The sequence below is a fragment of the Tamandua tetradactyla genome, chromosome 12, assembly GCF_023851605.1.
Source record: "Tamandua tetradactyla isolate mTamTet1 chromosome 12, mTamTet1.pri, whole genome shotgun sequence".
Classification (NCBI taxonomy): Eukaryota; Metazoa; Chordata; class Mammalia; order Pilosa; family Myrmecophagidae; genus Tamandua; species Tamandua tetradactyla.
Window position 1 is genome coordinate 52,263,682 of NC_135338.1, and position 25,366 is coordinate 52,289,047.

The 25,366-nt window shown below is 37.0% G+C and overlaps 1 protein-coding gene across 12 annotated transcripts in view; it reads right to left on the bottom strand.

The window, feature by feature from the left end:
- Positions 1 to 837: 837 nt before the first annotated feature.
- Positions 838 to 25,366, bottom strand: part of CATSPERB (catsper channel auxiliary subunit beta) — a 236,133-nt gene continuing 211,604 nt past the window's right edge. For 8 of the 12 annotated variants that reach the window (XM_077123363.1, XM_077123364.1, XM_077123354.1 and 5 more), the window contains 3 exons: positions 4,453 to 4,553; positions 3,684 to 3,758; positions 841 to 1,439 (listed from right to left, as the gene is read on the bottom strand). In XM_077123363.1, the coding sequence (XP_076979478.1) occupies positions 1,236 to 1,439; positions 3,684 to 3,758; positions 4,453 to 4,553 (380 nt within the window). In that variant the 3' untranslated portion in view covers positions 841 to 1,235. Of the gene's footprint in view, positions 1,440 to 3,683; positions 3,759 to 4,452; positions 4,554 to 25,366 lie in introns of all 12 variants that reach the window. The other 4 variants (XM_077123361.1, XM_077123358.1, XM_077123362.1 and 1 more) reach the window with 3 other exon arrangements.

A 25,366-nucleotide genomic window follows, 5' to 3' on the forward strand; every position in this document is an offset into this window, starting at 1 on the left:
TGCACATAACTGCTGACCAGCCAAAGGGTGGCAGGTGGTGGACCACACTATTGAATCTCAGGAAGGTTAAATAGCTTTCCCAAAGCCACATAGTAAAGAAAGTAGTTTAAAAAAAAAAACAGCTTTATGAAGTTAACTTTTCTGTAAATCTAAAACCATTATAAATTTAAAAGTTTATTAAAAGAAAAAAAACTGAAATAAGCAAGACACATAAGGACAACAATAGCCAACATTGCTGTGTGTCAGGTACTGTTCTAAGTACTTTATATGTATTAACTCATTTGATTCTCACAAAAATCTCATTAGGTAGGTGTTGGTAAAGAAAGTGAGACACAAAGAAGTTAAGTTGCCCAAGGAATAGTAAGTGAAGTCCAGAGTCTGATTTTCTTATTTACCTTGTTGCACCGTCCTCTCAAAAGACTTTAATTATATACAGACATCGTCACTGTTTGCAGTACTCAAAACTGGACTCTTCTGAACTAATGCTATACTTTCTTTGTGTTGCCGAATCAAAGTGCTACTCCTCCTGAGCTTTTCCAGTAAAATGTAATTCTCTGGACTCTGAATGTATTGACCACCTTCTGAGTACTTGGAAACAGTTATTCTGAGAATACTCAGATATATATATTTTGGAAGTCTACATGCTGCCGATAAGTTTGCAAACCAGTGACCCCCCCCACCCCCACCCAGACTCAGTGTTCTTCCAACCTTCCCAAGATGGGGTTACATTTCTCTTTCTTCAGGCACCATGATCTGGTTTGAAGATTCCTCAAGAAACCCAAATTGCTTCATTTTCAGTTCTCACGAGGCTCTGAAAGCACTCCTACAAATTAGCCATGTTAATTACCCATCTTACCTGCCATAACTGCATTCTACTACCGTCTGGAAAGGGCATGGTCTAGGGCTTCTGATCCCACATAATGGTCAATAAAAGCAGAAAAACACAGAAAACCCTTTCCACACAGATGTGATTATCATTTTATGTTTTCTAAAACCTCAAGGAAAATCCTCTACTGTAAGTGCTGACATGAGAAATTTTCCGTATATTCAAAATAAGAAAATGAGATGGCAAACATATTAACAAAGAGCAATTTGAATTATGATGAAAATCTGTAGTAATTAATCTAGTTTGTAGATTTATCATTTAAACATATTGTTCCAGGAATTGGTTGATGAAACTAGGAAATAAAAAAATATACATAGGATTTTTATTTCTTTGTTGAGCTTTCAGATTTTCATTTCTGAGCCTGTGGAGTGACAGGGTTATTTGGTGAGTTCACTTTGTTTCTTCTCATCAATTTTTGGCATTGCTTCCATGGGTGGATGTCACGCAGTTGAAACATAAACACTGTAAAAATTAATCCTCCTAGCATTACAGCTGCTGCTATAGCAATAAGTGTATGTCCTGGAAATGGCAGTGGTGCTTCGTCAATATAAATCTGGAACAGAAAAAGCAAGTCTTTAAACTCTCTGAATCTAGTAATTCAAAACACAGAACTTTATATGAATCCCATAATGGTGGAGACACTATTAATCAGTTAACCCTAAACTCAGATATTCAGCATCCACAAAAGCTTAGAAATAATCTCTTTACAATCTGACAATTAGCAATTTGCCTACAATAAATAGGAAATAAGAATTCCATTTATTATCTTATGCCTCTATCTTGTGCCTTTAAGGGTAGAGATTGGCAGATAGAATGCTTACATGGCAGGAAACCATTCTGTATTATTATATTTTATAATGCTGTATAGGAATGGGCAAAGTACTGTGGGAACACAGCAGGTGAGCAAAGGAAAAACTCCAGCTGACTAGGTCAGTCAGGGAATGTGCTTTTTGATTTGGTTCTTGAAGAATAAGTGGATTCACAGGAGAGGAGGAGAAAAAGGGGCATGCCTGGTAGGAGATAATAGCGGGTGCTCTTTCAAGCTATGATCTCTTTAGAAAACCTCTTGTTAAAATACTGATGTAGCAAACTCTTGGTGTATTCAAAGTGTTTCCTCTGCCTGAATGGATAATTAATTAAAATAAGTTCATACATGAAAGTTCGTTTCCCACAATGGGGGCTGTGCTTGGGGTAAAGAAGTGAGGGAAAAATGAGTCTTTTCCCCACACTATTCACGGGACAGCTACTTCTCTTCAAATCCCTCTATCTAGTGGAGTGGATTTTCTCTCAGATGCTGCACTGCTGCCATGGCTGCCATCCCGTAAGAATTGCAGACCCCTGGCTGCAAGTGGCTTCTGGCAGGACCTGTCGAAACAGAGATGGGGATTTCCCAGACTCTCTGGCTTGCAAGGGCCTTTTTCATTCTCTGGTCTTCTGGCTGAAAAGGGGTTCTCGAGGAGTTTTTGCTGACCTCAGGTCCTAATTTAGCCTACCTTTAGGTCAAAGCCAAGAGCTAACGGTGGGACGGTAAGAAATCAGGAAACTCACCACTGCTCTACTGGTTCTTTTTCAAGTTTTGCCTTTGCTTCTCAATCTGTCTGCTATTTTTTTACTTTCCAGAGTCCTCAGGTAGTTGTATGTATGTTTGTGTTTTAACACTTCATTTGGAGATTTTTAGTTGTGATCAATGGGAGAGATAGGATGCAGAGGGCTTACTCCATCTTGCTGGAAATAGAGGCCTCACAAAGGATTTTTATGTAAATTAATGGTATGTAAATGCTATCCTATTCTCAAAGGCTAACTGTTGGCAGATATTGTGTGCTGGGTCCCAAATATTCCAAACCTAGGAAAGACCTCTTCCTACTCATTCTACTCCATCTCTAAAATTTTTAAGTCCTGCTTTAGAATAATTTCCTTTTCAGTTTTTAAACTCGTCAAATTTCCTTATACTTAGAACAAAAGACAAAGCTTTTTAATAACTATTTCCACCTTTGCCCATCTTTGTGAATAGATATTTGATTCTTTATTTCCTTAATGTGTCACCACTACCTCCAAGGGGTTTGATGTTGAATTTTTATCCTTAGGTCACATAAACGCAATCAAATCATGAATGGTTTTGTTCATGTAGTTTTAGTTATCAAGCTGACATATCTCAGTCCTTTCTCATCGGTTCAGAATTACCATATATCTATTCCTAGATTCGTATTTTGTTTTTGTTCCCCCAAGACATTTTTTTTGGCAATGTGCTATCAATATTTGACACTGTATGAGTCATTAACCAATTTAATCAAATCCGCATCCCCCCCCCCATCCTCTATAGGCAGCAGATGTCATTATATGAGTGAACAGATTGAGAAACTGAGTTGTTGCTTTCAACAACTTTTGGTTCCCCAAATCAGCTTTGGGAGTATGTAGGACTATAACCCTTAAAATGCAAATAAACAAAAGGAGGTTAGTACTAGAAACCAGAATGTTAAAGACATGTCTTTGCAGGGAGGTAGAGTGAGAAGAGTATTGTAATTCAGAAAACTGAGCTAAATACGGTAGATATCAAAGGAACTAAAGCAAAACCAGCCACTTATTTAATTTTCCCCAGCATCAGTTGGTCTTGTCATATACCCTAGCTTCACCATTACTGATGATGTCATCACCATTCTCCAAGATCCTCTCTCTCCAAGCCACATCCATCACACAAATCCTGTCAATGTTTCCTCTTCAGTGCCACCTCGATTGATGCTTGTCATAAAATTGGATAACCCCAGCCTTCACCCCATTTGATTTCGTATATACAGTATACCTGAAATTCTTCAACTAAGTCACAAAAGGTGACCCCTGGGACAACGGACACCCTAAAGTGAAATAGCTCAGAGCCCTGTGGAAAAAACACACCAGTAATTAGCAGCATCAACATGTATGTTTATTTAAGCAAAAATACACACGGATTCCTATAGATATCGCATAGAAAGATTCCCATTCCCGTGCTAAGGCTCTTGGGCATACGTTTCATGCATCAAATAAAAATGGAGGGAAAAGAAGCAGGGTTTAAAACAGGGAGATTCAAAAGCTGATTTGTTTTTGAAGAAACAAAAACAGAAAGCCTAACTGAACCCTGAAGAGTACTTAAGGCTAATCTTCATGTTCTTTGTTTGGATATGTCCCCCAGTTTTTGCTGGCTTTTAGAAAAATTACCTGGATTATATCAAATGAATGTGTTCTTAAAGGCAACTGGAACCAGAAAGCATGTGTCTGTGTATATATAAATGAAGGTTACTGAGCTAATTTCCCTCCCTAACTTTCAGAAATACCCTTTCTGCTCCATCTTGTTAGATGGTCTATTAGTCTTACTTACCGGCTCAAGGAATAGCAAGTTAATGTTAAATTCACTTTCAGTTACCGTTAGAAATAATAACATCAAGGGAGATGGAGGAAAAATAAACACTCTCCATACACCTTAAAAATGCTATTTCCACCATTCATTGATACTTATACTTTAAAACTAAAATCAATCTTAGTTTGAAATAACTTTTATCAAAACAAACAGTAAAAACAAAATCCTGTCAACTTACCATTATACTTAAGTTGAGACCTTTAGGATTGTATACGGGAGTACGAAGAATCGGTTCTAAGTAAGCTTTCAATTTTTTTATGTTTCCTGGTGTAGTGTGTTCTAAAAATATATGAAATATATTTTAAGTATACTTATGCTTTTTCTAATTTTGCATAAGATTTCTGCTACATACATTAAGATGTAATGAAAGATTCCACTCTTTTACATGACTAAGTTATTCACACTTTTAGTTGTGTTTGGCTTTGTGGAAGATATCTTTACAGAAAATTAGGGACAGTTTCTCACAGTGCTCAAAAAGGACAAGACCTCTGACTGCCTTAATTCAGGCTGACATTTTCCTTCTAAACTCATCCTTATGTCCAGTCCTGACCAGCACATACTTTGTGTCTTTGGCAGTGAGATTATCTTAGGACCACCTTAGTGCTTGGTAAATGATTTTTAATAGAGTGGCAGAAATGTTTCATAATATAATAATCAATTAAGTATTTTCCAAAAGAAGTGATCAGTTATTCCTGCCTGTCTTGTCATTCTTTCTAAAACCAGATATGTAGTGTGGGGCTTATCAGTTGTAGTGGTACACTGGTACACAGGGACTAAAGTGTAAAAACGGCTCTGGTTGTAGCATTTCCATTGGTATAAATGCTCTCACCATGGCTGATTTCAAGCTACCAATGTTTTAACAACAAGCTCACAAGGTGCTTGAACAGTTAACAATAAGTGGCTACAAGTTAGTAAGAGATAACATATAAGAAATGGAATGTTAGTTACAGCAAAATATTCAATAGTTTTATTTTGCTGTATTGTCTTTTCAAAAGTGCATATATGTTGGACACACTAAATATAAAGTGCCTGGACATTTGGTAACATGAATAACTGATTAAAATTTTTATTTAGTCATTTTTATCTATCTACCCATCTGTCGATGTCATCTATCCATTAACTCTTCAAAGTATTCACACATAAACAAACAAAATAAACAACAAAAAGTTGCATATACGGAGTGATGTCATCAATATGACAACATAAGACATGCCCAGGAAAAGTTTCTCCTCAGAATCAGCTAATAAAAGGAAAAATCCACCTTGCTTAGAACTCTGTAAGATGATAGAGACTGGAGAAGTACTCCACAAATGCTGATGGAAGAAAAAGAAAAATAATCACCAAGATCAGCTAAGAGATTTCTGTCTCCAACCTGCCAGTCCAGAAATCAGTCCTGCTCAGCTTGAAAGTTGCACAGAGGCAGCCATAGTTGCAGATTACCAAGCCACTCACAGCAGCAAGCTAGAACTTCATGTATGTCCAGGTACAGGGACCCAGGTTCCCGGGGCAGAACATAAGCTGCTACATACAGAAGGGTCCTAATGGTGGGGTTAGGGAGAGGACAGATAGAGAAAGACTGCAGCAGAACAGGAGATACACACACTCAGGCCAGGCTCTGTTTGCTGGACCACATAAAGGCAAAATGGACTTTTCTGGATTGACCCATCTACCAGAATTGACTCCATCTTGATTCTCAGAGCAGGATACCCTAAATGGAAAGAAACTGGAGGCAGAAAAGGTCACAGAAAAAATTGAGGGTAAGTAATTGAAGTGCTGTAAGGCAAGACATGTCTCAGAACTAAAGAGTGTAAGGAAAAGAGGGAATGAGTGAGGGAGAGAATTTAAATCATAGGAGCTGGGAAGAAAATTCTGCACAAAAACAAACAGAATAGATTCCTGGAGAAGGAACCAAGGAAAGGAAGCTTTCCCCTGGAGGTAAAACAATTTCACAAAATATGAAATCTTAAAAATTGTACCATATACCCAGGGCAAGAAGCAGATGAAGAAGAGCTGAGAAAATCTGAAGAGCCAAACACAGGCTATGTTAAAGGTCCAGAATAAGTTGGACCAAGTGTCAAAGAAGAGTCTTATACAAAGAAAGTCAACAACAAAACCCTAGATAAGAGGGTAAAACTCACCTTCACAGTAGACATATCAAAATAATCAAATGCCTAGACATCACCAAAAGTTTTCAAGTCATACTAAGAAACAAGAAGATATGGCTGAATCAAGGGACCAAATTAAAACTTCAGAATTTGGAACAAGTAAACAAAGAACTTCAAAAAAATTCCTAAATCTATTCAAGGAGATGAAGGAAAACATGGAAATACAGCAAAAGGATATTAAGAAGAATATGTGTGAGCATAAAGAAGAATTTGAAAGTTTACAAGGAAACATAACAAATTATGGAGATGAAAGGCACAATAATTGCCAAAAAGATGGAAGCAACCCCAGTGTCTATCAAGCAATGAATAGATAAATAAATAAAATGTGGTATATACACACAATGGACTATTATTTTGCTATAAAAATGAGTGAAATCCTGATACATGAGTGTGCCAGTTTGAAAGTTTTATTTAGGATTTTTGAATCTATGTTCAAAAATCCTAAATAAAACCCTAGATAGTAATTTGGGGTGTGTATTAGTTTATTAAGCTGCCAGAACACAGTATAACAGAAATGGAACAGCCTTCTAAAAAAGGAGTATATCATGTTACATGTTTACAATCCCAAGGCCATAAATATGTCCTAAGGCATCTGGAGAAAGATACCTTGGCTCAAGGAAGGGTAATCTGTGAAGGGACATGGCTGGCATCTGCTGGTCCTTGTTCCCGGTTCTGTTGCTTCCTGTTTGGAAATAAGATCTCTGAAGACATTATTAGTTATGATGGGGCCTAAATGGATTAGAGTAGGCCTTAATCCAATATAACTGGTAGCCTTAAAAGAAGAGGAATTTATATACAGACAGACAGAAGGAAGAATACAATATAACCACTGAGGCAGGGATTGGAAAGCCATGGATTGTCAAATAACCACTGCCTTGTGGCCAGAAGAGAGGCATGGGACAGACGCTTCCCTACAGATTTCAGAGGATGCATGGCCCTGCCAATATCTTTATGTTGGACTTCTAGCCTTCAGAACTGTGATAGAATAAATTTTGTTATATTAAGCCACCAAGCTTGTGATACTTTGTTACAGCAGTCCCAAGAAGCTAAGACATATACCCTGTGCCAGTTTGAAATAATGTACCCCCAAAAAGATGTGTTTTAATCCTGATCCAATTTTGTGGGGGCAGCCATTTCCTTTAATCCCATTTCAATCATGTAGAGTGAAAACTTTTTTTTTGTTTGTTATATGGCAAGGTCACATTTCATTCTTTTTCCATGTGAGTATTCTGATATTTCAGCACCATTTGTTGAAATTTTTGTTTGTTTATTTGTTTTTGTTGGTTTCTTTTGTTTGTTTGTTTTGGGAAGTGCATGGGCCAGGAATCAAACCCAGGTCTTCTGCCTGGCAGGCAAGAATTCTACCACTCAACTACTCTCGCACCCCCAAGGCAGAAACTTTTGATTAGATTGCCTCCATGGAGATACGACATGCTCTATTGTAGGTGTGACCTTTGATTAGATGGAGATGTGACTCTGCCCATTCAAGGTGGGTCTTGATTAGTTTACTAGAGTCCTTTAAAGAAGGAAACAATTTTTTTTTTAAACATGGGCAAACATTGGGAATCGAAGCTGGGTCTCTGGCATGGCAGGAGAGAACTCTGCCAGCTGAGCCACTGTGGCCCAAAAGGAAACATTTTGGAGAAAGCTCAGAGCTGATGTTGATGTTTGAAAGGATGTATGTACCCTAGAAAAGCCATATTTTAATCCCATTTTGTCAAGGCAGCCATTTCTTCTAATCCTATTCAGTACTATATGTTTGAAACTGTAATTAGATCATCTCCCTGGAGATGTGACTCAATCAAGAGTGGTTGTTAAACTGGATTAGGTAGAGGCATGTCTCTACCCATTTGGGTGTGTCTTGATTAGTTTACTGGAATCCTATAAAAGAGGAAACATTCTGGAAAATAAGGGAGATTCAGAGATAGCAGAGCAGAATGACATAGCCATGAGAAGCAGAGAATCCATCAGCCAGAGACCTTTTGAGATGAAGAAGGAAAATGCTTCCTGGGGAGCATCATGAAACAGGAAGCCAGTTGAGAAAGCTAGCAGATGATGCTGTGTTTACCACATGACTTTCCAGATGAGAGAGAAATCCTGTGTTCTCCATGTTCCCTTTCAGCCGAGAGAGAAACCTTGACCGTGTTTGCCATGTGCCTTTCCATTTGAGAGAGAAATCCTGAACTTCATTGGCCTTCTTGAATCAAGGCATCTTTCCCTGGATGCCTTAGATTGGACATTTCTATAAACTTGTTTTAACTGGGACATTTTCTTGGCCTTGGAACTGTAAACTAGCAACTTATTAAATTCCCCTTGTTGAAAGCCATTCCGTTTCTGGTATATTGCATTCTAGTGGCTAGCAAACTAGAACAATGTGACAATATTCCTTTATTAGAGAAGCTGTGGGTTTACAGAACAATCATGCATAAAATACATAATGTTGAGTCCCTCCATCTCTGAAGCATGTGAAACAAATGTAAAACCTTGCTCTGGTCCTTCAGGATATCATCAGACAGGTTGAAATGGACAATCACCATTCTTTGAGAAAAGGTCTGCATTATTCCTTCTGGCACTAAAAGTCTGCATCAGGAGTGTGGGACAGTCCTCATAGCTGTTGCCAATCTAGAGATTGGAGGATGCTAAGTGAGCAATTGAAAATGCCACAGTGACTCTTTATTTATCAAACCTTCCCTGTTTTTGTTTTACAGTTTTTTTATACTATTGGAAAATTCTGTAAGTTGAAAATTTCCCAACTCTTTTGAAAGACATAAGCATACATATCCAAGAAGTGCAAAGTATTCCAATTAATAAACCCTAATAAGTCCACTCAGAGATAGATATTAATCAGAATATCAACTGTCAAAGATAAAGCGAAAATTCCGAAAGGAGCAGAAAAGTGACTTGTCACATCCTCAGTAAGAATAAGGTCCAATTTTTCATCAGAATCATGGAGGCAAGAAATTAGTGGTATGATATATTTAAGGGATTGAAAGAGAAAAACTGCCAGAAACAAATTATTTATCCATGAAAACTGCTCTTCAAAAAGGAGGGAGAGTTTAGAATATTCACAGATAAATAGAAACTGAGAAAGTTCATCAATAAAAGACTCACCCTACATGAATTAATAAAAAGAGTTTCACATTTTGAAAGGATAAAACGGTAAAGAATTGCTTGGAGTAGTGAGAAAAAATGAAGATTTTCAGTAAGGTAATTAAAAAGGTAAATGTAAATACCAATAGTACTGTGTGCTGGTTTGAAAGGATGTATGTCCCCTAGAAAAATCATGTTTTAATCTAAATCCCATTTCATAAAGGCAGAATAATCCCTATTCAATGCTATATGTTTGAATCTGTAATTAGATAATCTCCCTGGAGTCGTGATTTAATCAAGAGTGGTTGTTAAACTGGATTAGGTAGAGGTGTGCCTCCACCCATTTGGGTGAGTCTTGATTAGTTTCTGAAATCCTATAAAAAAGGAAACATTTTGGAGAATGAAGGAGATTTATAGAGAGCAGAGAATGCTGCAGCACAACAAAACAGAGTCCACGAGCCAATGACCTTTTGAGATGAAGTAGGAAAACACCTCCCGGGGAGCTTCATGAAGCAGGAAGCCAGGAGAGAAAGCTAGAAGATGACGCCATGTTCACCATGTGCCCTTCCAGCTGAAAGAGAAGCCCTGACTGTGTTCATCATGTGCCTTCTCATTTGAGAGAGAGACCTTGAACGTCATCGGCCTTCTTGAATCAAGGTATCTTTCCCTGGATGTCTGTGATTGGATGTTTCTATAGACTGAATTGGGACATTTTCTAGGCCTTAGAACTGTAAACTAGCAACTTATTTAATTCCCTTTTAAAAAGCCATTCCATTTCTGGTATATTGCATTCCGGCAGCTAGCAAACTAGAACATACTGTATCCTCAATATACATTTTACTCTTTAATTCTTATAAGAGTCAGTACACAATTGAACAATAACAACAACAAAAAACTGCCTATTTCCTGATAATGGTCCAGAAATACGAAGAGATAATGTGGGACAAAAACAATTTAAAGAAGGTAACCAGAGGGATGCAGGAGCAGAAAACATGTATGCAGTTGAAACTAACTGGGTATCTTTTCCAATTAGGAGGTTATAGAAGCAGGCAATCACAAAGAGGTATTTTAAAAACATGCAGAAACAGAAATGAGAAAGGGATCAGTCAGATACATTACAAAAGATCAACTACACAAAAAAGGAGGCAGAAATAAAGGGAAAAAGGGGCAAAAAGGAATGACATACAAAACCAAAGAACAAAATGGCTGAATTAAGACTGCCTTTACAGTAATAACACTGAATGTTAATGGATTAAACTTCCCAATCAAAATACACAGATTGGTGGAATGGATAAAAAAAGGATGATCAAACTATATATCATTTAAAAGAGACTTGCCTTAGACCAAAAGACAAAAGAGGTTAGAAGTGAAAGAATGGAAAAAGATAATCCATGACAACAGTAACCAAAACAGAGCTAGGGTAGTCATACTAATATCAGTCAAAACATACTTTAAGTCAAAAGCTGGTACAAGAGACAAAGAAAAACACTATATATAAGCAATAGGGTCAAACCTCCAAGAAGAAATGACAATCATAAATATTTATGAAGCTAACCATGGTGCCCCAAAATACCCTAGGCAAACACTGGCAGAATTGAAAGTAGAAATAGATATTTCTACAATAATAGCTGGAGACTTTAATACACCACTATAGATGTATTAAATATAGATGTGTATAAATATAGATGTTCAATAGATATAACATCTAAACAGAAGATGAATAAGAAAAAAGAGAACTTGAATGATTCGAAAACTGAACTAGACCTACTAGACATATACAGAACCCTGTACCCCCAAACAGCAGGATATACATTCTTTTCAAGTGCACTTGAGTCATTCTCCAGGATAGAGGGCATGTTGGGTCACAAAACAAAGCTCAATAAATTAAAAAAAGATTATTATAATACAAAGCATTTTCTCTGACCATAATGGAATGATGCTGGAAATCAATAACAAGCAGAGAACTGGAAAACAACTGTATATATGGGGATATATTGTAGATAATTAGCATGCTCTTAAACAATCAGTGGGCCAAAGAAGAAATTACAAGGGAAATTATTAAATATCTTGTGATGAATGAAAATGAGAACACAGCATGGAAAAACTTTTGGGATGGAGTGAAAGCAGTGCTGAGAATAGAAATTTATAGCCCTAAATACTTACATTACAAAAGAAGAAAGAGCCAAAGTCAAAGACTTTTAACCACATACCTGAAGGAAATAGAAAAGAATAGCAAACTAAACTCAAACAAGAAAAGAAATAACAGAGATTAGAAGATAAATAAATGAAATAGAGAATAAAAAAGAAACAATAGAGAGCATTAACAAAACTAAAAGTTGGTTCTTTCAAAGATCAATGAAATTGACAAATCTCTAGCTAGACTGACAAAGAAAAATGAGAGAAGATGCAAATAAATTAAAACAGAAGTGAGAGGGAGGACATTACTACTGATCCTGAAGAAATAAAATGGATCATAAGAGGATGCTATGAAAAACTGTTTGCCAACATACTGGACAACCTGAATGAAATGAACAAATTCCTAGAAACACACAAACAACCCACACTGGATCTGGAAGAAATGAAGATCTCAACAGACCAATTATACTTAGAGGTTGAACCAGTAACAAACCCCCCCCCCCCCAACAAATAAAAGCCCAGGATCAGATAGCTTCACAGATGAATTCCTCCAAACATTCCAAGAAGCGTTAACCAATCTTGCTCACACTCTTCAAAAAAATTGAAGGGCACATTACCTAACTCATTATAGATGTCAACATCACCCCAATACCAAAACAAGAAAAATATACTACAATAAAAATGATCAAGTGGGTTTTATCCCAGGTATGCAAGGTCGGTTCAACACAGGAAAAACAATGAATGAAATACACTACATTGACAAAACAAAGGGAAGAACACATGATCATCTCAATTGATGTAAAAAAAAGCATTTGAAAAATCCAGCATTGTTTCTTGATAAAACACATAGAAGACAAGATTTCTGGGAAGATGGCAGAACAGGTTAGGCAAAGCTAACTTCACCATGGAATAACTAGAGAAAAGGTAGAAAATGACCAGGTCAGTGGTTCCAGGGTACAAGTGGCCAGAGAGGGACATCTACATTATATAGGGAGGACCTGGATAAAAAAGCAGAGAAATTACAACTGAGAGGATAGGGTGAGTTTATTCAATCATGACCATACCTGGGGCTGGCTGCTATGCACTAGCAGAGTGGGTGCTAGAAGAGTGGTGCACTCCCACATTCCCACTTCTGCAACCACCTGGGGAGTCATCTTTCAGTCCCACAGCTGGGAGTGCCTGTGTGGGAACCCAGGAACCTGAAGACTTGTCTTATCCACAAATAGTGAACTTGCTGTAGTGCGTGGTGCCTATCCAGCAACCCTAAAACAGGCTGCTGCAGGTGCCTGGATTTGAGGGAGACCAGGGGTCCTCCCCTTGGAAGAAGAGGGGATGTACCAGATACAAGGGAAGACACATAATACTAATCTTGACTACTCACTGGGCACTATGGAGGCAAGAAGGAAGTGGTATGGCAATTTAAGATTCTGAAAGAGAAAAATTTCCAGCCAAGAATTCTTTCTTTATTCAGCAAAGTTGTCCTTCAAAGGTGAGAGAGAGTTTAAAATTTTCACAGATAAACAAATTCTGAGATAATTTATTAAGAAGAGACCTGCCCTACAAGAAATACTAAAGGGAGTTTTGTCAGCTGAAAAAAAAAAGACAGAAGAGACATCTGGAAAGGGCACAGAGTTGAAGAGTATTAATAAGGGTTACTTACAGGATAAAAAGAGAGAGGAAAAAAACCTGACAAAGAAAAACCAAAGGGTAAGATAGCTGAATCAAGAACTGCCTTTACATTAACATTAAAATAGCTTTGAATATTAGTGGATTAAACTCCCCAATTTAAAAATACAGATCAGCAGAATGGATTAAGAACCATAATCTAAACCTTGACCTATCTATCTACTGTTAATAGGAGATTCATATTAGACCCAAGGATACAAATGGTTGAAAGTGAAATGATGGAAAAAGATATTCCACCCAACTTGCAACCAAAAGAAATCAGGGATAACTATACTAATATCAGACAAAATAGACTTTAAATGCAAAGATGTCTTAAGAGACAAGGAAAGGCAAAATACATTAATAAAAAGGACAAGTCACAAGTAGAAGTAGCAATCATAAATATTTATGCACTCAATCAAGGACCTCCAAAGAACATGAGGCAAACATTGTCTAAACGAAAGGGAACAATAGACATTTCTACAATAATAGTTGGAAGCTTCAATATATCACTCTCTTCTATATAGAACAATGAGGAAGAGAATCAATAAGGAAATATAGAGTCTAAGCAATGTGATAAATGAATTAGACCTAATAGACATATATAGATCATTGCACCCTAAAACACCAGGATATATATTCTTCTCAAGTGCTCATGGAATATTTTCTAGAACAGGTAATATACTGCGGGACAAAAAAAAAAAAAAAAAAAAGAATGAAAGTATTCAAAGAAATATCTCTGTTCGAGTTTGCTAAAGCTGCCAGAATGCAATATACCTGAAATGGGTTGGCTTTTTCAAAGGGGATTTATCAGGTTACAAATTTACAGTTCTGGGCCCATAAAAATGTCCAAACCAAGGGGTCAACAAGAGGATACTATCACTGAAGAAAGGCCGATGGCATATGGCATTCCTCTTACATGGGTAGGCACTTGGTAATGTATGTTAGCCCTTCTCTCCTAGGTTGGTTTTAAAGTGGCTCTCAGCTCCTGTGGGTCCTTCTGGATTCTCCTTGGTCATTTGTTTTTCTGAGCATACTCTCTCTCCATGAGCTCTTCTAAAGGACCCCAGGAAAGTACTAAGACCTACCATGATTTGAGTGGGTCACATCTCCATAGAAACAACTTAATCAAAAGGTTCCACCCACAGTAACTCTGCACCCACAAGCCTAGATTAGAAGAACTGGCTTTTTCTGGGGGTATATAACAGTTTCAAACCAACACACTGACCATAATGAAATGGAGCTGGAAATCAATGACCACCAAAGAAAGGGAACTTTAAAAAATACATGGATGACTTATGGGAATAGGTCAAGTTCACCCCTGCTCCAAAGAAAAGCTAGAGAAGGGACAGAAAAATGACTGGGAGAGTGATTCCAGGGTGTAAGTGAACTGGGAAGTCTTCTACACCACATAGGGAGACCCTGGCTGAAAAAACAGAATAACTGAAATGCAGAGAACCAGAGACCACCCAGCTAGTGCAAACAGCCTAGCACATTGTAGTAGTTAGATTCAGTTGTCAACTTGGCCAGGTGAAGGAACCTAGTTCTGTTGCTGTGGGCTTGAGCCAATGGTACATGAACCTCATCTGTTGCTGATTACATCTGCAGTCAGCTAGGAGGCATGCCTGCTGCAATGAATGATGTTTGACTTAATTGGCTGGTGCTTAAACGAGAGAGCACAACGTACCATAGCCTAAGCAGCTCAGCATTCCTCATCTCAGCACTCGCAGCTCAGCCCAGGCCTTTGGAGATGCAGGAAGAAGTCACCCCGGGGAAAGTTGTTGGAACCCAGGGGCCTGGAGAGAAGGCCAGCAGAGACCATCCTGTGTCTTCCCACGTAAGAAAGAACCTCAGTGGAAAGCTAGCTGCCTTTCCTCTGAAGAACTAACAAAATAACCCCTTTTTATTAAAAGCCAATCTGTCTCTGGTGTGTTGCATTCTGGCAGCTAGCAAACTAGAACACACATCCAGTCCAGATGGAGGCGTGGATCCCTCAGTAGTGCACAGACAGGGAGATGGGGACTAGGATGTACCAGTGTAGTGTCCCTGATCCATGCATATACCTGCACTGCAACCTGTCACCGCATTTTTGTGCCCCTCCCCATGCCCCGCATTCTGCCTCATACTCGTCCCACATATACAAAGCTTTATACTACTTAAGGAAATCAACATCCAAAGTACTCCTATCAAGATATTTTCATGCTGCAAAGACAACAGAAGATCACTAACCATATGAAGTTGCAGACAGATATGGTCCAGTCTAATGACCAAATTAAAATACTGGAGAAGATACAGAATTTAGAACAACTAATCAAAGATGTTCATAACTTTCTACACAAAATCAGTGGGATGGCTAATGACACAAAGGAGATTAAGAAGACACTAGAAAACCATAAAGAGGAATTTGAAAGAATAAACAGAAAAATAGAAGATATCACAAAGATCAAAGATACTGTAGACCAAATAAAAAATATACTAGAGACACACAACAGCAGATTTGAAGAGACAGAAGAAAGAATAAGTGAACTAAAGGACAGGACAACTGATTTTGAACACACAAAAGAGCAAATGGTAAAAAAGATGGAAAAATTAGAATTGCATCTCAGGGAAATGATGGACAAAACAAAATGCACAAATAAAAGGATCATTGGTGTCCCAGAAGGAGAAGAGAAGGGTAAAGGGTTAGGAAGATTAGTGGAAGATATAATGGGGGGAAACTTCCTAACCTTTATGAAAGGCATAAGTATGCAAATCAAAGAGGCTCAATGAATCCCAAACAGAATAAATCCAAATAGGCCCATGCCAAGACACATACTAATCAGTCTGTCAAATGTGGAAGAGAAGCAGAAAATCCTGAAAGTGGCTATAGAAAAACACTCTACTACATACAAGGGAAACCAAATAAGACTGAACTTGGACTATTCAACTGGCACTATGGAGGTGAGAAGGTAATGGTATGATACATTTAAGAACGTGAAAGAGAAAGAGTTCCAGCCTATAATTCTGTACCCAGCCAAAATGTCCTTCAAAATAGAGGGAGAGATTAAAACCTTCACAGACAAACAAAGGCTGAGAGAATATGTCATTAAGATACCGGCTCTACAATAAATACTAAAGGGAGTTCTGCCAGCTGAGAAAAAAATAAGAGAGGAAGGTCTGGAAGAGAGCACAGAATTGAAGAGTACTAGTAGGGGTAACCTAAAGGATAAAAAGAGAAAGAGGGAAAAGAACATAAAGATCTTATATTTATCCAAAGGATAAGATGGTGGATTCAAGAAATGCCTTGACAGTATATCTTTTATTGTTAATGGACTAAACCTACCAATTAAAAGATACAGATTGGCAGGATGGATTAAGAAATACAATCCATCTATAAGATGCTTACAAGAGTCTAATGTTAGATACAAGGATATAAATAGATTGAAAGTGAAAGGATGGAAAAAATGTTCCATGCAAGCTATAACCAAAAGAAAGCAGGAGTAGTTATTCTAATATCAAACAAAATAGACTTTAAATGTAAAGACGTCATAAGAGACAAAGAAGGACACTATCAATCAGTAAAAGGGACAATTCACCAAGAAGAAATAACAATCATAAATGTCTATGCTCCCAATAAAGGACGTCCAAAGTACATGAGACAGACATCAGCAAAACCAAAGGGAGTGATAGATGTTTCAACAATAATAGGAGACTTCAATATACCACTCTCCTTTATAGAAAGAACAACCAGACAGAGGATCAACAAGGACAGAGAAATTAAACAATTTGATAAATGAATTAGACCTAACAGACATATATAGGTTATAACACCTCAAAACACCAGGATATACAATTTTCTCTAGTACTAATGGAACATACTCCAGGATAGATCATATGCTGGGGCACAAAACAGGTCTTCATAAATTTAAAAAACATTGAAATTATTCAAAGCACTTTCTCTGATCACAACAGAGTAAAGCTGAAAATCAATAACCACCAAACAGCAAGAACTTTCACAAATATATGGAGATTAAATGACACACTCTAAAACAACCAGTGGGTCAAAGAAGAAATTGCTAGAGAAATCAGTAGCTATCTGGAGGTGAATGAAAATGAGAATGGACATATCAGAACTTATGGAATGCATCAAAGGCTGTGTTGAGAGGGAAATTTACTACCCTAAATACCTATATTAAAAAAGAAGAAAGAGCAAAAATTGAGGACTTAACTGCTCACCTGGAAGAACGTGAGAAAGAACAACAAACTAAGCCCAAAGCAAATAGAAGAAGAGAAATAACAAAGATTAAAGCAGAGTTAAATGAATGGGAGAACAAAAGAACAGAAAAAATCAATAAAACCAAAGTTTGGTTCTTTGAGAAAATCAATAAAATCAATAGGTAGTTAGCAAGGTTGATTGATAAAAAAAGAGAGAGGGTGCAGATAAAAAAAATCAGAAATGAGAAGGGGTGTGTTACCACAGACCCTGAAGAAATAAAAGAAATCATAAAAGGATACTATGAGCAACTATACACCAACAAACTGGACAACTTAGATGAAATGGACAAATTCCTGGAAAAACAGAAACAAGCTACACTGACTCAGGAAGAAATAGAAGATCTCAACAAACCAATCACAAGTAAAGAGAGTCAAACAGTCATCAAAAATCATCCTGCATAGAAAAGCTCAGGGTCAGACAGTTTCACAGGGGAATTTCATCAAACATTCCAAAAAGAACTAGCACCAATCCTGCTCAAACTTTTCCAAAAAATTGAGGAAAATTGAAGACTACCTAACTAATTTTACAAAGCTAACATCACTTTAATGCCCAAACTGGGTAAAGATACTACAAGAAAGGAAAACTAAAGACCAATCTCCCTAATCAATATAGATGCAAAAATTCTCAACAAATAAGAGAGGAAGCAAAATATTAGCAAATCAAATCCAATAGCACAGTAGAAGAATTATACACCACAACAAAGTGGGGTTTATACTTGGAATATAAGGATGGTTCAACACAAGAAAATCAGGTAATGTAATACAGCATGTTAACAAATTGAAAGAGAAAAATCACCTGATCATCTTGATTGATGCCAAAAAAGCATTAGACAAAATTCAACATCCTTTTCTGATAATAGCACTTCAAAACATAGGAAAAAAAGATAACTTCTTCAACATGATATGCATATAAAAAACCCATAGCTGGCATTTTACTCAATGGTGAGAGGCTGAAAGCTTTCCCCCTAAGATCAGGAATGAGACAAAGATGCACCTCTGTCACTATTATTCAACATTGTACTGGAAGTTCTAGTGAGATCAATCAGGTAGGACAAAGAAATAGAAGACATCCAAATTGGAAAGGAAGAAGTAAAACTTTCATTATTTGCAGATGAAATGATACTATACTTGGAAAACCCTGAGAAATCTAAAACAAAGTTACTTGAGCTAATAAACAAATTCAGAAAAAGATGGCAGTTATAAAACTATTGTGCAAAAATCAGTAATGTTTCTATACACAAAGCAATGACTTAACAGAAGAGTAAATTAAGGAAACTTCCATTCCAAACAGCAACTGAAAGAATCATGAATCTAGGAATGAACTTAACTAGGGATGTAAAAGGCTTGTACACAGAGAACTACATAACATTGTTAAAAGAAATCAAAGAAGATCTTAAAAAGTGGAAAGTCATTCCCTGCTCATGGATAGGAAGGTTAAATGTAGTTAACATGTCAACTCAGTCCAAATTGATCTGCAGATCAAAATTCCAACAACCTACTTTGAAGATGTGGAAAAGCTAGTTACCAAATTCATCTAGGAGGGAGATACCCCAAATAGCTAAAAACATCCTAAAAAAGAATGACATGGGAGAATTAACATTCCCCTATTTTAAAAGTTATTATAAAGCCACAGTGGTCAAAACAGCATGATACTGGCACAAAGATAGAAGTATTGATCAATGGAGTAAAATCAAGAGCACAGAAATAGACCAGCAAATCTATGGCACACTGATCTTTGACAAGGCCCCCAAATCTATTGAACCGGGACAGAATAGCCTTTTCATTAAATGGGCATGGGAGAATTGGAAATCCATAGCCAGAAGAATGAACAAGTACCCTTACCTTACACCCTATACAAAAATTAACTCAAATTGGGTCAAACACCTAAATATAAGAACTAGCACAATAAAGCCCCTAGAAGAAAATGTAGGGAAAAATCTTCAAGACCTAGAAATAGGAGGTAGCTTCCTAAACTTTACACCCAAAGCACAAGCAACAAAAGAAAAAAATAGACAAGTGGGAACTCCTCAAAATCAAATGCTCTTGCATTCTCAAAAGACTTTGTCAAAAAGGTGAAGAGGCAGCCAACTTAATGGGACAAGATATTTGGAAATCACACGTCAGATAAATGTGTGATAACCTGAACACATAAAGAAATCATACATCTCAACAACAAAAGAACAAGCAATTATAAAGTGGATGGAAGGTATGAATAGGCATTTTTCTGAAGAGCAAATACAGGTGGCTAAAAGCAAATGAAGAGATGCTCATTCTCATTAACTATAATGAAAGTGCGGATCAAGACTACAATGAGATACCACCTCACACCTCTAAGAATGTCTGCTATTAAACAAACAGGAAATTACAAATGTTGGAGAGGATGTGGAGAAATTGGGACACTTATGCACTGCTGATGGACATGTATAATGGTATAAACGCTGTGGAAGACAGTCTGGTGGTTCCTCAGAAAACTAAATATCGAGTTGCCCTACGACCCAGCAATACCACAACTTGGTATATACCCAGAAGAGCTGAAAGCAGTGAAAAAGCAGAGATTTGCACACCAATGTTCATAGCAGCATTATTCACAATTGTCAAAAATTTGGTTTCCAACAAACCAAATGCCCATCAACAGATGAGTAGCTCAACAAAATATGATATAAAGATACGATGGAATATTATGCAGCAGTAAGACAAAGTGATGTCCTGAACCACATGACTAAATGGATGAGTCTTGAGAACATAATGCTGATTGAAATAATCAGACACAAAAGGATAGATACTGCATTTTCCACTTTTATAACCATGCTAAGGGTAAAATCAGAGGCTTGTAATACAGAATACAGGGGAGCTAGAGATACACAGAAGCTAGAGATGGCTGAATAGTTTGCTAATCATGTTAAACAATTGTAAAGGAATAGACAGAAGTGAAGGTGTTTCACTAGTGGGTCTATAAGTAACATTGCCACATTGAAGGTGAACATGATTGAAAGGGGTTGTATAGACTCATGTGTTCCATCAATTAACCCTACAAATATAAATAAGTTCTTGCATGAACCACTGCAAAGGTATGAATCTTGTACATAGACTGTAAAATTTCACGATATAGGAGGAGAATGCTATTGCATGCTATAGGCTATGCTTAACAGCAAAAAACAACAGTATTGTAGCAATACCAGGGGTATATAATGGGGGGAGGGACAAGAATTGGGGGAGATTTACACTTTTTATTTGGTGAGGGTATGTTTATTGGCTATCTTTCTCTTGGGAACATGAAATTATCCAAAATTGAGACTGTTGATGGACCGTTAACTTTGGACATTATGCGTGAGGCCCAGTATATTGAGGTGGCTGAAAGATACACTGATTGAGGAGTAGACTGGAAAATGTTGGTATAAGCATATAATTGAATATGGTACTGCTATGAAAAGGAATGAAGTTGTGAGGCCTGCAATGACGTGAATGAACCTGTGGGACATTTGGTGAGGCAAATTAAGCCAGAAAGAAGAGAGCAAATATTGTATGATCTCATTTAGAAAATACTTATAAGAAAACTGGGGCCTAGATTGCAAGCTCTTATAGCAAGTCACATTTAGCCTGGAGTGGTAATTATTATTTCTTGATTTTTAGGAGATGTTTTATATATGTATAACCTGGCATTTAGAGATAAAATGAGAATGAAACTGATTAGGCTAGGATTAAGGTAATTCAGAATACAGGGGTAAGGAAGACATTGCCTGTATTTTAGAACTTCATCTACTCTTTGAGACTAAAGGAAGAAAGTTTTATTATGTACAGAACCTAAGTTCTCAGTAGCACATAATCTAACTTAACTTGTCAGGATGGATCATTTAAATAATCCAAACACAGGAAGCCCAGAATAAGAATGAGAGCCTTTAATCTTGTATAGCTTAATGTAATGCCTGGATACATCCCAGAGTATATTAAGCAGATAATCAAAAGGGATTGGAAAAGTCCTTTGAGGGAGAAAAATTATGGAACTGTTAAAAACCACCAGGGAAACCCCGGATACTGTGCCAAACATTAGGGACATCCAAATCAATAGGCCAAGCTCTTGATCTTGAGGTTTGCTCTTGTGAAACTTGTGCATATAGCAGAGAAGCTTAGCCTACCTATAGGTATGTCTAAGAGTCACATCAGGAGGATGTAGCCTCTCTCTCTCTAAGCCCAATTCTGAAGATGAAATCATTGCCCTCTCCTCTACTTGGGAAATGATATCCAGGGTTGAAAGTGTCCTTGGCAGTGTGTGAGATGACACCCAGGGATGAGCTTGGATGTGGCATCATGGGATCAACAATGCCATCCTGACCAAAAGGGGGAAAAGAAGTGTAATGAATAAAGTATCAGTGGCTGAAAAAGTTCAAAGAGAGTCGAGAGTCTATACTGGAAGTCACTCTTATGCAATCTTCAGTTAGACATTACTACCTATCATAACTTGCCAACCCACAACAGAAACCATTCCTACCAATCCTAAAGAATAGCTATGGCATTATATAAGATTCTACACGGTTTTCATGCACTAGGGTAACTCTCCAAAACCTACAACCTCCAGATGGGTCCCTAGAATACCTAAGTCCTGAAATGTAGAGGGCCCAGCCATCTCAGAACATCAACTAGTTCCATCCCCTTATTCCACATGATTAACAGCCCCTTCCAATATGAAAAAGTTAGAATGGTGTTCTAATTTGCTAGCTGCTGGAATTCAATATACCAGAAATGGAATGGCTTTTAAAAAGGGGAATTTAATAACTTGCTTGTTTACAGTTCTAAGGCTGAGAAAATGTCCCAAATAAAACAAGGCTATAGAAATGTCCAAGCAAAGGCATCCAGAGAAAGATACCTTGGTTCAAAAAGGCCAATGAAGTTCAGGGTTTCTCTCTCAAGTGAGAAAGTGCATGGTGAACACAGTCAGGGCTTCTCTCTAGGCTGAAGGGCACATGGTGAACAAAGCATCATCTGCTAGCTTTCTTTCCTGGCTTCCTGTTTCATGAAGATCCCTGGGAGGCATTTTCCGTCTTCATCTCCAAACGTCACTGGCTGGTGGACTCTCTGCTTCATGATGCTGCAGCATTCTCCACTCTTTCTGGATCTCCTGCTTTCTCCAAAATGTTTCCTCTTTTATAGGATTCCAGTAAACTAATCAAGACCCACCCAAATGGGTGGAGACATGTCTCCACCTAATCAGCTTAACGACTTCTCTTGATTGAATCACATCTCTAGGGAGATAATCTAATTACAGATTCAAACATAGAGTACTGAATAGGAATTAGAATAAATGACTGCTTTTACAAAATGGGATTAGGATTAAAACATGGTTTTTCTAGGGTGCATACATCCTTCCAAACCAGCACAAATGGGAATAGCCCAACTATTTAACTCCTATTTAAATAGTTAATAGTTAACTATTTAACTATTTAACTCCTACTTAAAGAGTGGGAGAAAGATCAAAGGTGATTGGGGGAAGTATACAGAGAAGGTCCGGCTTAACAAATGAGTATGAGTGCTGAATCATCATACTTGTATTTCTTTTAGCCTCCAGGACCTTAGAGTAGCTAGAAATAAAAACCTAAAACTGTGGCATTGCAACCCATACCAAACTCTGAAATCTGTTCTACAACTAATTGTTGCAATGTACTTTGAAATTCATTGCTTTTATTTCTTATATGTTATTTAAAGAGGAGGAGTATAACAGAGAAGATAGGATTTAAGAAATGAGTATGACTGTGGAATCATTATATTGATATTTCTGTTGGTCTCCAGTGTCTTGGAGCAGCTAGAAGAAAAAAAAAACAAAAAATCATGGAACTGTAACCCATACCAAACTTAAAAATCTGTTCTATAAGTACTTGTTAAAACGTACTTAGAAATTTATTGCTTTTTTGGATATATATTTCACAATAAAAAAATAAAATGCATGGAGGTAAAATGACACAGTCTTAAACTGTCAGTGGGTCAAAGAAGAAATTGTAAGAAAAATCAGTAAATATCTGGAGATGAATGAAAATGAGAATACAACATATCAAAATCTATGGGATGCAGTGAAGGTGGTGCTGAGAGAAAAATTTATAGCTCTAAATGCCTACTTCACAACTAAGAAAGAACTAAAATGAAAGACTTCACTGAACAACTGAAGAAACTAGAAATGGAACAGCTAACTAACTCCAAAGCAAGTAGAAGGAAAGGAATAACAAAGATTAAAGCAGAAATAAATGAATTAGAGAAGAAGAAAACAATAAAAAAAATCAATAAAACCAGAAGTTGGTTCTTTGATAACATCAAGAAGAATGATAAACTCTTAGCTAGATTGGCAAAGTAAAACAGAGAGAAGTTGCAAATAAACAAAATCAGAAATGAGAAGGGGGCCATGACCTTAGGCCTCCCTAAGAAATAAAATAATCATAAGAGGATATGAAGAGTAACTGTATGCCAACAAAATAGACAAGTTAGATGAAATGGATAATTTCCTAGAAACACGTGAGCACTCTATACTGACTAGAGAAGAAATAGAAAACCTCAGCAAACCAAACACAAATAAAGGGATTCATTCAGTCATCAAAAACCTCCCTACAAAGAAAAGTCTAGGGCCAGATGGCTCCATAGGGGAATTTATCAAACATTCCAAAACCAAGTAATACCATTTCTGCTCAAACTCCTCCAAAAAATTTAAGAAAAGGGAACACTACCTAACTCATTACATTAAGCTTATGTCACTTTAATACCAAAACTTGATAAGGATATTACAAGAAAAGAAAAGGACAGGCTAATCTCCATAATGAATATTGAGGCAAAAATTCTCAAAAAAAAAAAAAACACACTTGCAAATTGAATCCACAGCACATTAAAAGAATTGTACACCATGATGAAATTGGATTTATTCCAGGCATGCAAGGGTGATTCAGCACAAGAAATCAACCAATGCAATGCAACACATCAATAAATCAAAAGGGAAAATCACATGATCATCTTGATTGATGCTGAAAAGGAATTTGACAAAACTCAGCACCTTTTTCTGATAAAAACACTTCAAGAAGTAGGAACAGAAGGAAACTTTCCCCAATATGATAAAGGACATATATGAAAAACCCATAGCTAGCATTGCAGTCAATGGTCCAGACTTAAAACCTTCCCCCTGAGGTCAGGAATGAGACAAGGAGGCCCACTGTTACCACTGTTATTCAACATTGTACTAGAAGTCCTAGCTAGAGCAGTTAGGCAAGAAAAAGAAATAAAAAGCATCTAAATAGAAAAGGAAGAAGTAACACTCATTATTTTCAGGCGACATGATCCTATATATTTGGAAAATCCTTGGAAATCTATAACAAAGCTACTGTAATAAATACAACAAAGTGGCAGAATATAAAATTAATGCACAAAATCAGTAGTATTTCTATGCATTAGCAATGACCTAACTGAGGAGGCAATTAAGAAAAAAATTCCATTCATAATAGCAACTAAAAAATCAAATATCTAGGAATAAACTTAAGCAAGGATGTAAAAGACTTGTACACTGAAACTACAAAATATTGACAAAAGAAATCTAAGAAGACCTAAATAGGTAGAAGGATAGCTTGTGTTCATGAACAGGAAAGCTAAATGTTGTTAAGATGTCAATTCTACCCAAACTGATCTATAGATTCAATGTAATACTAATCAAAATTCCAAACACCTACTTTGAAGACTTGGAAAAGCTAGTTGTCAAATTTATTTGGAAGGGAATGGGGCCTCGAATAGCCAAAAACATCCTAAAAAGGAATGAAGTGG